A 14,182-nucleotide genomic window follows, 5' to 3' on the forward strand; every position below is an offset into this window, starting at 1 on the left:
GTAGTGCGGTGGTGTAATCTTGGCTCATTGCAAACTCTGCCTCCCGGGTTCGGGCGATTCTCCTGCCTCTGCCTCCTGAGTAGCTGAGACTACAGGTGTGCGCCACAATGCCTGGCTACTATTTTTGTAGAGATGGGTTTTGCCATGTTGGTCAGACTGGTCTCCAACTCCTGGCCTCAGGTGACCCGGCTGCCTCAGCCTCCCAAAGTGCTGCGATAACAGACATGAGCCACTGTGCCCAGCCCCACATTATTTTTAAGAGAAACCAAGATATAATGCTTTTTTCTCTTTAAGTTACAATCTTAAATTATTTGAGAGATACATACTGAAATATTTAAAAATGAAAGGTGACATTTGAAATTTGCTTCAAAATAATTGGGGTGGGAATAAGGAAGTGGGACATAAGTGAAACAGGACTATCTATGAATTAGTAATTCATGAAACTAGGTGAGAGTTCATTATCTCTATCATTGTGTCTACTCTAGTTATATGTGAAATTTTCATAATAGAAAGCTTGAAAACAATTTCTAAGAAAAAGTAAGCTTAAGAACTGAATTTCCCAAGTTGAAAATATATGAAAGACTATCCTTCACTTATTCTGCCTTATATTACAAAATAGATTTCTGTTAAGATGATTTCAAAAGAGGAAGCAATAAATTCTCATCTAGATGGCACGTAAATTACAATTTGTATTAAAAAGTAATCTTTTGCATTATGAATTTTTATGGTATAGGAAGACATGAGAGAAATGTCATCTATTAGAAAGCTTGACTAAATTATAATAGAATCTGTTTACACAGCACTTTTTTTTTTAAGTCAGGGTTTTGCTCTGTCACCCATGTTGGAGTGCAGCGGCACAATCACAGCTAACTGTAACCTCCAACTCCTGGGCTCAAGTGATCCTCCAGCCTCAGCCTCCCAGGTAGCTGGGACCACAGGCACCCACCACCACGCCAGGCTAATTTTTTTATTTTCAGTAGAGACAAGGTCTCGTTATGTTGTCCAGATTGGTCTCAAACTCCTGGGCTCAAGTGATCCTTCCACCTTAGCCTCCCAAAGTGCTAGGATTACAGGTGTGAGCCACCAAGCCCGGCCCCACACAGCAATTTTTAAAAGAGCAAAAGCCACATCATGTTCAACTGACAGCATTAAGAATTATAACCAGTGGTTACTGGTTGCTTCTGTATACACTACTTAACACAATTCCAATAATTTTGTAAGTCTTCCCCCAAAAAGAGTTTTTCCTCTTATCTATAAACAACACTTAAGGTTTTACTAAAAGCAACCATAATCCTAAAATGGTAATACTCTACACTAGCATGATTCTCCAAATGAAGTCCACAGACTCTGAGATGCTTACAGGAGCCCCGCAAGGTCAAAACCGTCCCAATAATATTACGGTATTATTGCCTTTCTTCACTGTATTGACATCTATACTAACATGCAAAAAAAACTGGTAGGTAAAACTGCTGGTACCTTAGCACAACTGAGGCAGTGGTGCCAATTTCATAAGAATGACCTTGATAAAGCAAGGAATTATTATAAATTCTATTTATTAAATCCTGACCCTTAAGTAGAAGTCTTTTTTACAGAGGAAATACAAGTAAAACACCTCTGATGCATGTTGCAGTATTATGGTGTCACCAAGTAAAGCACTTGTGCAAATGCTTCAATTAAGAGATGAACTAGCCATTTTTTTTTCATTGAGTATCATTCTTAATTGGAAGAACAACTGATGGAAAAACTATGGTAATGCGGACTTGGGCATTTGGCAGGTCTTTTTTCCAAAAGACAGTATTAGGAAAAAAACAAACAGTAACAACAAAAGATAGTATTAGTTGCCAATAATAAAGCTTTTGTGCAAAAATTAGATTTTGGAAAACCTCTCATCTCCCACCATGAACTTTATAGCTTCCTAGCACTTAGGACTTTTATCTTTAAAGTGCAGGTACTACCAAGTGTGATTTTTAAAAAAGAACACACTATAATAAAATATGTCAACTTTTGAAGATCTGCCTCAATCAATGAACCCATTATTTTCCTAATGACCAATGCATGTTACAAAATCATATGTGGATAAAAGATTCAAAGTACAAGACAGACTAATGGTTTTAATGTAATATAATACAAAAAGTTCACTGATATGGTTTCAGATTCTACACTGCAACTAACCTTTAAAGAACCACCACTGGCCAGGCACATGGCTCATGCCTGTAATCTCAGCACTTTGGGGGGGCTACAGTGGGCAGATCGCTTGAGCCCAGGAGTTCAAGACCAGCCTGGGCAACATGGTGAGACCCCATCTCTACAAAAAAGAGAAACTAGATGGGCACAGTGGCGCATGCCTGTAGTCCCAGATACTTAAGAGGCTGAGGTGGGAGGATCACCTGCACCTGAGGAGGTAGAGGCTACAGTGAGCTGTGATTGCGCCACTACACTCAAGCCTGGGCAATAGAGCAAGACCTGGTGTCAAAAACAAACAAAAAAACACATCACTTGTCAAGTTTTGGTGTGGTATTAAAGAAAAATATAAATTATCTGGGAAAACTTAAAATACTCTTCCTTTTTGTAACTACTTTTCTAACCACATATCTGCCTGAGGCTGCATTTTCTTCATATATTTCAAAGAAAACATTGTAACAGACTGAATGCCGAAGTAGATATGAGAGTTCACCTGTCATCTATTAAGCCAAATATTAAAGAGATTTGCAAAAATGTTAACGCTAAAACTATCTTTGGATGAGGAAAAAATATTTTTCATCAAAAAATGTTATTTATGCTACTATATAATTGGTTTGTTGTTACTTTTAAACGAATTTATGAGCATTTTAAAGATTTCTCAGTTTTATTTTCTAATATGGTATCAACAGACATAACCCACATAAACAAACCCTTTTGCGGGTATCTCAATAATTTAAGAATGTAAAAAGAGGTCTGGAAACCATCAGAGCTGCTTCTCTACTATACTCTAATACTAAATACCAATTAAAGCTGCTTCACTCCAAAAGTCAGGCTTTTCCTAAAATCATTCTCCTAATGCTAATCTACGAAAGGTGAGCCATGATTGCACCACTGCTCTCCAACCTGGGCGACAGAGTGAGTTCTTGTCTCCAAAAAAAGAGACCAAATGAAAGATATGAAGAATCTTGAATTTAGGGAGATTTTTCTCATAAACCAATATGGGATAGTAAGGAAATGCTATGTAAACATGGAGGGGAGCAAAAATCTTACATAAAAGTGCACTTTTAACATATCTTCTCAGCATCACATTAACTAGCTTTTTACCTCACATAAACTCATAAGGCCTAGACTTTTATTCTCTGTAAGGTCATTTTACAGAGGTACCCGTTATTAATCTTTAAGTGATTCCCTGACCTAGTTTTCTGCTGACTTTTAGCAAGAATTGAAGTAATGTAGCAGGCTTGTAAAGAACAAAAAGAAGCCATTTACCTACTCACTCTTGCTGGCACACTCACCAGGGTGCTAATCCAGACCAATATGTATCACCAGAGTAGCTACTGAAAACTGAAAATGGATGATTTTCAACACAAAACAACTGAGAATTAGGCCAGCAAGGCAAGAACATGAAGTACTTATTTTTCATAATCAAACAAATGTTCTTTTTAAAAGCTATTGTCTCAGTTCACATTACCTGTAAAGCTTCAGAACTTTTCTCCCCTTGTACACAAAAATGCATTTAATCCCCAAGGACTTAACATTAGGACTCATTGGATCTAGGGGACTGGTGATCCCATGTGGCTGAACAGTTGAATTCAGCAGTTGAATTAGCCTGAATTTATTATAGTTTCTGTGAGTTTCATAGGTGAAGAAAGCCAAACCTGGGATGGTTAATAAGGTGAGAAGTCGGAAGAAGACAAATTGGGAAATGTTGGTCTGGTAACAGTTTTGGAAACAAATGTATCCTGGGCTATAAGCAGTAACTTATTAGAGAGATGTATTCCATGTCATTAATTTCCTGGTATTGCTGAGGAACACCAGGCATTGTGGCATCTGGCACTTCATAGTCTCCATCCACCTCCGTAAAGTCAGTGGGGTCATCTACAAAATACTAAAAATGGGCCAGTCACCACAGTTCCAGGCTAGTTTCTGCTATTGGCTAAATTATGCAGCTAGGAGAGGAAAGTACATGCTTCAGAGCAGAAGTCAACCATAGAGATAAATATTTAAAGTACATGGGAAGGGCCGGGTGCAGTGGCTCATGCCTGTAATCTCAGCACTTTGGGAGGCCGAGGCAGATGGATCACCTGAGGTCAGGAGTTCAAGAACAGCCTGACCAACATGGTGAAATCCCGTCTCTACTAAAATACAAAAATTAGCTGGACGTGGTGGCAGGCGCCTGTAATCTCAGCTACTCAGGAGGCTGAGGCAGGAGAATCGCTTGTACCCAGGAGGCGGAGGTTGCAGTGAGCAAAGATCATGCCATTGCATTCCAGCCTGGGCAACAAGAGCGAAACTCCATTTCAAAAAAATAAAGTACATAGGAAGGAGAGACTGATGACCAGTCAATTAATCCTACTAACTGAATTCATATCTAGTGTTCGTGTTTGCAAAGCGTAGAAGTGAAAATAATTACCAGTCCTACTGTCATTTCCAGTCATATTCTTAAGACTGGTATTAAAAGACAAACAATACATTTCCCTTGATAAAATGCTTGGGATTATTGCCAAAGGGGTAGGGGTAAAAGAAGTCAAATGAAACAAGAATAGTCATGAATTTATGATTACTGCAGCTGAATGATGTGTATATGAGTGCACTGTACTTTTCTCTCTGCATAGGCTTGAGATTTTCCACAAAACATGAAAATATATTTTGCTAATGCTTAACCTCTCAAAGACAGACTCCAATCTCGTTTAAGAACCTTTAAGAGTATAAAAGACAAGGGAAAATGTTACTCTCAAATTAGTACAGCGGTTTACAGTTAAAAACAAAAAGAATGTTTAATGCTCCTGAATTGTCTGCACAAAAACTAAGGATTAAGGACATACACTCTAAATGCTATAATACAGTATATAATTAAAATCAATGGTTCAACAACTTGCAGAATGTTATACAGCTAGTAAAATAATCATTAGGAATCCAAGGAATCAACATGGGAGAATGTTTAATTCATTAAGTGAAATAAGCAAAATAGAAAATTATTTTATCATTCTAACTATATAAAACATACATATGAGACATGAACTAGTTAGAAAGGAATATAACCGACGGGGCACAGCAGCTCATGCCTGTAATCCCAGCACTTTGGGAGGCCGAGGTGGGCAGATCACCTGAGGTCAGGAGTTCGAGACCAGCCTGGCCAACATGGCGAAACCCCGTCTCTACTGAAAATACAAAAATTAGCTAAGCATGGTGGCAGGTGCCTGTAATTCCAGCTACTCGAGAGGCCGAGGCACAAGAATCGCTTGAACCCAGTAGGCAGAGGTTGCAGTGAGCCGAGATCGCACCACTGCACTCCAGCCTGGGCAACAGAGCAAGACTCTGTCTCAAGAGAAAAGAAAAAGGAATACAACCATGGGTTCTGGTGGTAGAGTTAAAAATGAGAATTTGTAAAAACTTGTAACAACGCTACTTTATGAGAAACTAAACAAAAACAAAAGATACATACATGGCCATGCTACTCCCCAACTAGTACACACAGAATCAACTCCCGAGCGTTGTCTAAAGCATCAGGCCAGGGACAACACCAAAGACTTTCTGCTAGCCACCATGGAGAGCCCAGCAGCACCAGGAAGAGGACCACACTGTTACTAGCCGTGTGGTATACAATGAAGGACAACCTCAATATAGAACAGAGCTGCTTTCATAAGCCCACCATTTGTTATTCATTAGCACTGGCTGAAAAACTAGACAAGCACTTTTTCAATTCATTGAAAACTCTGTGGGGAAAACCAATAAAATAAAATATAATCAAGAAAATAACAGGAAAAGTTCATCAATGTTTAGGTACAAGATAAATCATAAAGTTGTAATGCCCACGAACTAAGAAAAAATTGGCATGTCTTTAAGATAAGGGCAGTTACCTTTCTCTTCCTTTTAATATGACATTTCTGCACAACTAGTTTTTTTTACTTTTTTTAATTTTGAAAAGCATTTTCCATATGTCCCTAATGAAGCTTGAAATTAACGTAGCCTTTTCAATTCCTTCTCTGTGCATCAGCATAAAAGAGTTTGGATCTAGGAAACATCACAAGGTAGAAGAAGGACAATATTACAGAGGACCATTTCTTTTTTAAGCCTTGAAGCACTGTTTACATTTCCTCAGGATTGATGAAAATGTGGCTGGCTTGTTGCTCCATCTTCTCTGCTTGAGCTGGGCCCAAAATGGCCTGTAAGTCATTAAATTGTCCATTAAATTCTCTTTCTGGTTAAAGATACAGGAGGGGGTGTGCAGGGCTGCTCCACCTACTATGGGATCAAAATACTGCCTTAAAGAGACAAAACAGGGAAGGTAGGGAATTGCTTCTATAAATTCATAAAGCATGTATGGCATGTGAAATAATGCATATGTTAAGTAGCTTGATTTAGCCATTCCACAAGGTGTATATATATATATATATATATATATATATACACATTATGCTGTACACAATATATAATGTCACTTTAAAAAAAGTTTAAGTAAATATGCAGATTACCATCTCACAATTTGTCTATACACACACACATACAGTTTTCACTACATGCTACTTCCTAGAAAAGGAATTAAAAACCTGGAGTCCAAGAACTGTATGTTTTAGTCTTGATTCCATTTACTTGCTGACTGAAAAATAAGAGACAATATCTAGCTCACAGGATTAAAGTTAACAGAAATGAAACTGCTCTGTATATTGGAGTACTCTAATTATTACTACTAAGTAAACAAGAAAAGAAAGGACACAAGAGATCTGGGAAAGAAAAAGAAATAATTTCTTACAAAAACAAAAATGGGTAAGTATGAATTTATTAGTGTTCACTTAATTGTCAGGACACAGGTTGTTTTTTTTTTTGGTTTTTTTTTTTTTTTTACTCTTATTTCCTTGTACTTACCATGACAGGAGGCCCAGATTAGGAGGAGAAATCCCCGTCCCTTCTTCAGTGTCCAACAAGGCTCTCTTCTTTTCCTTATGGTGAGGTCTTTGGGGGAAGGAAAAAAAGAGGAGGAGGGGAGGCAAAATTGGCAATAGTTTTTCCCCTAATCAGCCATATCCTAATAAAGGTATTTTATATACACAGGCCTAAGAAGCTGATCAGAGTCAGCCAAGAAAAAGTTGATTATCACCCAGCCAATTCCCACTAGTCAAATCCCAATTTGACAGTTCCTTTGTAAAACTCCTGTTAGTCATAACCTGTTACTGCAAAAACAGTATCAAAGACTAACATTCCTAATGTTCATAGTAAAACAAAAAATATCATAAAACTTGGGTGAATAAAGCAACAATTAAAATCAACTTACAGGCCAGGCAAGGTGGCTTATGCCTATAATCCCAGCACTTTGGGAGGCTGAGGCAGATGGCCTGAGCTCAGGAGTTCGAGACCAGCCTGGGCAACAGAGTGAAACTCTGTCTCAAAAAAAAAAAAAAAAAAAGCTGGTCATGGCAGCACATGCGTGTAGTCTCAGTTACTCAGTGGGCTGAGGTGGGAGGATCAACTGAGCCTGGAAGGTCGGGGCTGTAGATGCTGTGATTACACCACCACACTCTAGCCTGGGCAACAGAGCAAGACCCTGTTTCCAAAAAATAAATAACGTCAACCTGCAAATGCAAAATCATTATTCTTGTAGTATTTTAGGATGTTTTTGTGGTTATTTCTAAATTCAAAATGGATCCCCCATCTGAGGAAACCAAACTGACTTATGAACAAAATAGGAAAAATAAATTTGCCTTATTACCCAAATATTCTATGCTCTTCTAAAAATTTACAATCTGTACTAATACCTTTACCTGGTTTTATAAGAACAAAAAAGGAGGAAAGAATATCCAACCAGAAACCCAAAGATAGGCTTATACAAAGAGTAAGTTACTTGCTCTTTTCTTTGAACAGTCTCATGCAAAACCAACATTTCTAGTTTGCTAAGCTTCTGTAACACAGGATATTTCAGGGAGTTTGGGCTTCAATGTGCAGCATAAAACTCTTTTAAGGGCAATGTAAGCAAGGGAACAAGAGAACATCAAAGCAATAGCAAGGCCCAGATTGTGTTGAGGCATTTTGAGTAGAGGAGTGGTAAGAGATGACTTACTTTAAAGAATCATTTTGGCTGGGCGTGGTGGCTCACGCCTATAATCCCAGCATTTTGGGACGCCAAGGCAGGCAGATCACGAGGTCAGGAGTTCAAGACCAGCCTGGCCAACATAGTGAAACCCCGTCTCTACTAAAAATACAAAAAATTAGCAGGGCATGGTGGTGTGTGCCTGTAGTCCCAGCTACTCGGGAAGCTAAGGCAGGAGAATAATGTGAACCTGGGAGGTGGCGGTTGCAGTGAGCCGAGATCACGCCACTGCACATCCAGCCCAGGCGACAGTGTGAGACTCAGTCTCAAAAACAAAAACAAAAAAAAGAATCATTTTGGCTGTTGGGCAGAGAATAGTCAAGGCTACTGGGGGTAAGGAGCAAAGGAAGACCAATTAGAAGGTGTCAATAACCCCAGCAAGAGACGATATAGCAATGAAAAGATAGTAGAGATAGAAGTGGTGGGATGTTACTGATTCTGGATATACTTTGAAAATACTGCCCATAGGATTTGAGTTGATGAATTAAATAGGATAGAAAAAGAGAAGTCAAGCTTTTTGTTTTTTTTTTGTTTTTTTTTTTTTTTTTTTTTTGAGACGGAGTCTCGCTTTTTCACCCAGGCTGGAGTGCAGTGGCGCGATCTCGGCTCACTGCAAGCGCTGCCTCCCGGGTTCACGCCATTCTCCTGCCTCAGCCTCTCCGAGGAGCTGGGACTACAGGCGCCCGCCACCACGCCCGGCTAATTTTTTGTATTTTTAGTAGAGACGGGGTTTCACCGTGGTCTCGATCTCCTGATCTCGTGATCCGCCCGCCTCGGCCTCCCAAAGTGCTGGGATTACAAGCGTGAGCCACCGCGCCCGGCCGAAGTCAAGCTTTTTGTGTCAGCAACTGGAAGCAAGGATTTTCTATTTATTGATGAAAGGCATTGTAAGAAAAATTTATTCTTCTCGTGCCATGCAGAGACAGCTCCACGGACAAGGAACAAGAAATTAAAGTTTCCATTTTAGACACATTATGTTTGAGAACCTATCAGATATCCAAACAAAGATGCCAAATAACGTGCTAGTTAAACCAGACTGGAGATCAAGAAGATGGAGCCTAGAGATATAAACATAAATGTGGGAGACATAAGTGTGTGAATGGCATTAAAGCCAAATGCAGGAGCAAGTATAAATGGAGAGGCTAAGATGACTAAGGACAGGAGTTTTGGGGGTGCCATTTTTTACAGGCTGGAAGGATGAGGAAGAACCTTATGGTTCAGTAACAGACCAAGTTGGAGTCATCATTCTTAACCACTCTTCAAACCAAGCCAAACTTTTGTGATTTGGCCTAGCTCAAGAACGGAAACTAATGTAAAATTATCTCATTTATTCATCCTTTTCAATAAATATTTATTCAATATTTTCTACACTCCATGCACTATTGTGGACTTTGGGGACACCACTGTGAACAGAATTTCATGGAACTTAATTTTATTGTTGGTCTTTCTCATTAGAAACAAAGAAACAGATAACTAATGTTAGGCAGTAGGCAACCGCTGCAAAGAAAATAAAGCAGGGTTTGGTGATGGTGTAACAGAAGTACTATTTTAGATAGGAAGGTAAAGATGTGAAAAAAGGCACTTATTGGAATTAAAAAGGAGAAAGGCAAAGGCAAAGAAAATTTGAGGGTATGAACTTATTAAAAGAACTGGATACTGTTATAAAGAACCTTTTCAAAAAAGAAACATACTGAATTACTTTTAAAAAACTATCCTAATATTACACAAAACGTATTTGTGTTTTAGAATAAAATTTCTAAAGATAGCATCATAGACACATTCAAACTGCTGTATTTTAAACAATTTAAATGGAAGTGAATTTAATGCATTTTGCAAAACTATTAAATAACAAAATATAACTCCAGTGAGGAAGATACTAATATCAGATGTAGGTGGAACGTGAAGGTGAAACCCCCATACACTGCTGGCAGGAATGTAAAGTGGTACAACCTCTGAGGAAAAGTCTGGCAGTTCCCAAAAAAGTTGTAGAGTCATCGTATGTCCCATCAGTTCCACTCCTGAGTATATACCTAAGAGAACTGAAAATGTATGTTCACATAAAAACTTGTACACAAATTTTCATAACAGCATTATTCATGATGGCCAAAAGTGCAAACAACCCAAATATGCATCAATCAATGAATGGACAAACAAAATGTGAATGGATAAACAAACAAAACGTACACACACACACACACACACTCACACTGTATATATAATGGAATTATCCAGCAATAAAATGGAATAAAATACTGATACGTGACACACATAGATGAAAACATTATGCTAAGTGAAAGAACCTGGGGCACAAAAGGCCATATGTTGTGTGATTCCATTTGTAAGAGATGTCCAGAAAAGGTAAATCCACAGAGACAGAAAGTAGATTAGTGGTTGCCAGGAGCCAGGTTGACGGAAGAATAGGGAGTGACTGCTAATGGGTACAAGGTACCTTTGTAGGGTGATGAAATGTTTGGAATCAGGTAATGGTAATGGTTCTACAGCTTTATGACTATACTAAAAACCACTGAATTGTATACTTTAAAAGGGTGGATTTTATGTGATATGACTTATAGCTCAAAAAAAAAAAAAAAAAAAATACAGAGGCCATGTGCAGTGGCTCACTCTTATAATCCTAGCAATTTGGCAGGCCAGGACAGGAAGATAGCTTGAGCCCAAGAGTTCAAGTCCAGCCTGGGCAACATAGCAAGACTGTCTCTACTGAAAAAAAAAAAAAAAAAAAAAAAACTAGGTGGTTGTGCACACCTGTAGTCCTAGCTACTTGGGAGGCTGATGTGGGAGGATCCCTTGAGCCCAGGAGTTCAAGGCTGCAGTGAGCTATGATTATGCTACTGCACTCCAGCCTGAGTAACAGAGCAAGACCTTGTCTCTAAAAAACGCGCGTGCACACACACACACACACACACACACACACACACACACACACAAAACAGACGTGAAGAGTAACAATATAATCAAACTCTTCATAAGATAAAAATAAACACTGCAAAAAAGTTACAGTATCAACCCAGCAGCAATGAGCATTCTAAGCCCCTAGACTATGGTCCCTAAAGACTAATTCCCACTTCAAAACGAGATGGGACACCTGAAAAAAATATATAACCAATTCCAGGTCTAGAACAGAAAATGTACAATTTGATTCTGAAACATAATATTAAACTGGAAAGTAAGAAAAATATAAAAGACTACTGAGGGTAAGTCAAAAATAACTGGGAGTCAATTTGAAGAGACTCACTAGCTAAAAATGAAACAATTTGAGCAAAAATGGTTAAATGCAATGGATTGGGTTTCAGTACGTTTAAATATGAGTTCATAAAGAAACATTCTCACAAACACACACTGAGACAGACAGACAGACAGACAGACACACACACACACACCCCTACAGGTCACCAGTGGAAGATGTTAAGGAACTAACCTTTTATTTTTGAAAACTAGCAAGTAAGGGGAAAGAATCAAGTATTTATCCTGCCTTTCTTACACAAAATGAACCAGTATAGAATCAAGTAGTTGATGAGGGAAGAATTCTACCTAATACACAAAGAAAAGAATTTGATAATACTATTTTACAACTGCTAATGAAATACAAGATGCAAATAATAATCTAGTCTATGGAAAATTACAGGAAAATAACCCCTATTCTTTTAAGTAAATAGCAAGACAAAAGATCGACATAGAAGGGAAACCTACAGAATTAAAAGACACTTAAGTGACCATGTCAACCAACTGCAATATATAGATCTTATTTGGATCCTTATTCAAAGTATAAGCTGAGACATCTATTAGGGAAATTGGACCACATACTAAATATCTGATGATATTAAGGAGTTATTAATTTTCTATATAATTGACAATGTTACTGTGGTTATAGGTTTTTGTGTGCGGTGATGGGTTTTTAAAAAGAATTTATCTTTTAACTATAAAATACACAAAGTTATATACCAAGGAGTAGGCAGAATGAGTAGGAGTACCTCTGAAACAAGATGGGTCATGAGTTGGTAACTTCTGAAGACCAGTGAGATAAGTTAATGGAGATTTATTAAACTATTTTCTCTACTTTTATATATTTGAAATTTTCATATAAAGTTTTTTTAACCATAATGGCAATTCTACCTCAAAATCTCCAGTTATTGAAGAATTAATTTAAAGAGTCAAAGTTTTATCTCTCATAAAACCATTGTTTATATAGTAAGCCTATCAATATGCACTGTTATGTCTTTCAGATTTTTTTCAGAAATTTAGAGAAAAACTCTCACAAGCATCCTGGATGTCCCAACTAAAATGTACTCATCTGCAGTGACACTGAACTAGAAATCAAATTCCAGTTACAAAATAAACTCTCAATCTGCAGTCACATTTTATATATATATATACATAAGCTATCTTCTCAGTCGAATCTAATTTGTTTTGTTTTGTTTTGTTTTGGAGACAGTCTCGCTCTATCGCTCAGGCTGGAGTGCAGTGGTGCGATCTCAGCTCGCTGCAACCTCCGCCTCCCGGGTTCAAGTGATTCTGGTGTCTCAGCCTCTCAAGTAGCTGGGATTATAGGCATATGCCACTATGCCTGGCTAATTTTTGTATTTTTAGTAGAGACAGGGTTTCACCATGTTGGTCAGGCTGGTCTCAAATTTCTGGCCTCAAGTGATCTGCCTCAAAGTGCGTGAGCCACCACACCTGGCCTACTCTAATTTTTTAATGAGTACAGAAATACCAAGACAAAGATTTGCCACTTGGCATTAAAAGTCTCAATTTAAACAGTCTTCACCCAGAAATACGGCCTTCCATTTCTATACCAAATAGACTCTGTAAAATGATGTTCTGCACTTCAGTCAGTCAAAATTTACCAATAATCTAGTATGTGTTAGACAGTATGACACTGTTAGTTCTGCATTAATACAACTTCTATACCATTGCAGAAGGCAGAAAAAGATGGTAATAATTACAAATTGTGCTAAATGTGATAAAGGAAACAAACGGGATGCTGAGACAGTGACTGGGGTTTGGGGGTACCGAAGACCTACTTTAGATAAAGTGATCAGAAAAGACTACTCTGTGGGGCAAGGCCAGGTTCTAATACACGGAAGTGCATGTGTTTCTCAGACAGGAAAGACCTTGATAATTCTGAAGAACTAAAAGGAGGAAACCATTGTAGCTAAACTGTACTGAATCAGAAAGAAGAGTGACACAACTTGAAGTTGGAGAAATGTAAAGGAAAAGATCATGTGAATAGTAGTAAGTTTAAAATACAGTCCAAATACAACAGGGAGCCACTGACAGGTTTTAAATAGCAGAGTGACATGATTTGATTTTAAGATCACCCTGGTTGATGTGGGGTGAATGGATTAAAAGAGAAAAAGAATAAAGAAGAGAACCAGGAGACAATTACAGTAAGAGACTAGTGGCTTGATTTAGAATGGAGGCAGTACAGATAAAAGCCTACATATGTGAAAGATATCCCAGTGTATAACTCACAGGTTTAGGTAGAGGCCTAGATGTGGCAGCAAAGGGAGATTAAAGAATTTACAGTCCAGAGGAGATAAGAAATAGTTAAAATAGTTCAAAGTAAGAGGTGCTGCTTTAAGTATCTGAGAAAAGTTAAAACTGCTATAGGAATTCCAAATCCGTAAGAAAATGCCAAGATCACAGGAAACTGTGCAACCAATCAGAATCAAGTACTTGCTAAACGTTCCTTTTAAAACTAGAAAGAGTGCCGGGCACGGTGGCTCACGCTTGTAATCCCAGCACTTTGGGAGGCCAAGGCGGGCGGATCACGAGGTCAGGAGATCGAGACCATGGTGAAACCCCATCTCTACCAAAAATACAAAAAAATTAGCCAGGCGTGGTGGCGGGCGCCTGTAGTCCCAGCTACTCGGAGAGGCTGAGGCAGGAGAATGGTGT

At 38.4% G+C, this 14,182-nt stretch overlaps 1 protein-coding gene across 9 annotated transcripts in view; it reads right to left on the reverse strand.

Moving 5' to 3' along the window:
* Window positions 1-14,182, reverse strand: part of MTMR3 (myotubularin related protein 3) — a 199,684-nt gene that overhangs the window by 56,564 nt on the left and 128,938 nt on the right. For 4 of the 9 annotated variants that reach the window (XM_055254083.2, XM_063623622.1, XM_063623623.1 and 1 more), the window contains one exon: window positions 7,048-7,134. The exons of 4 other annotated variants lie outside the window; for them this stretch is intronic. In XM_055254083.2, coding sequence (XP_055110058.1) covers window positions 7,048-7,050 — 3 coding nt within the window. In that variant the 5' untranslated portion in view covers window positions 7,051-7,134. Of the gene's footprint in view, window positions 1-7,047; window positions 7,135-10,216; window positions 10,306-14,182 lie in introns of all 9 variants that reach the window. One more of the 9 variants, XM_063623624.1, reaches the window with a different exon arrangement.

Source organism: Symphalangus syndactylus, chromosome 18, assembly GCF_028878055.3.
Source record: "Symphalangus syndactylus isolate Jambi chromosome 18, NHGRI_mSymSyn1-v2.1_pri, whole genome shotgun sequence".
Classification (NCBI taxonomy): Eukaryota; Metazoa; Chordata; class Mammalia; order Primates; family Hylobatidae; genus Symphalangus; species Symphalangus syndactylus.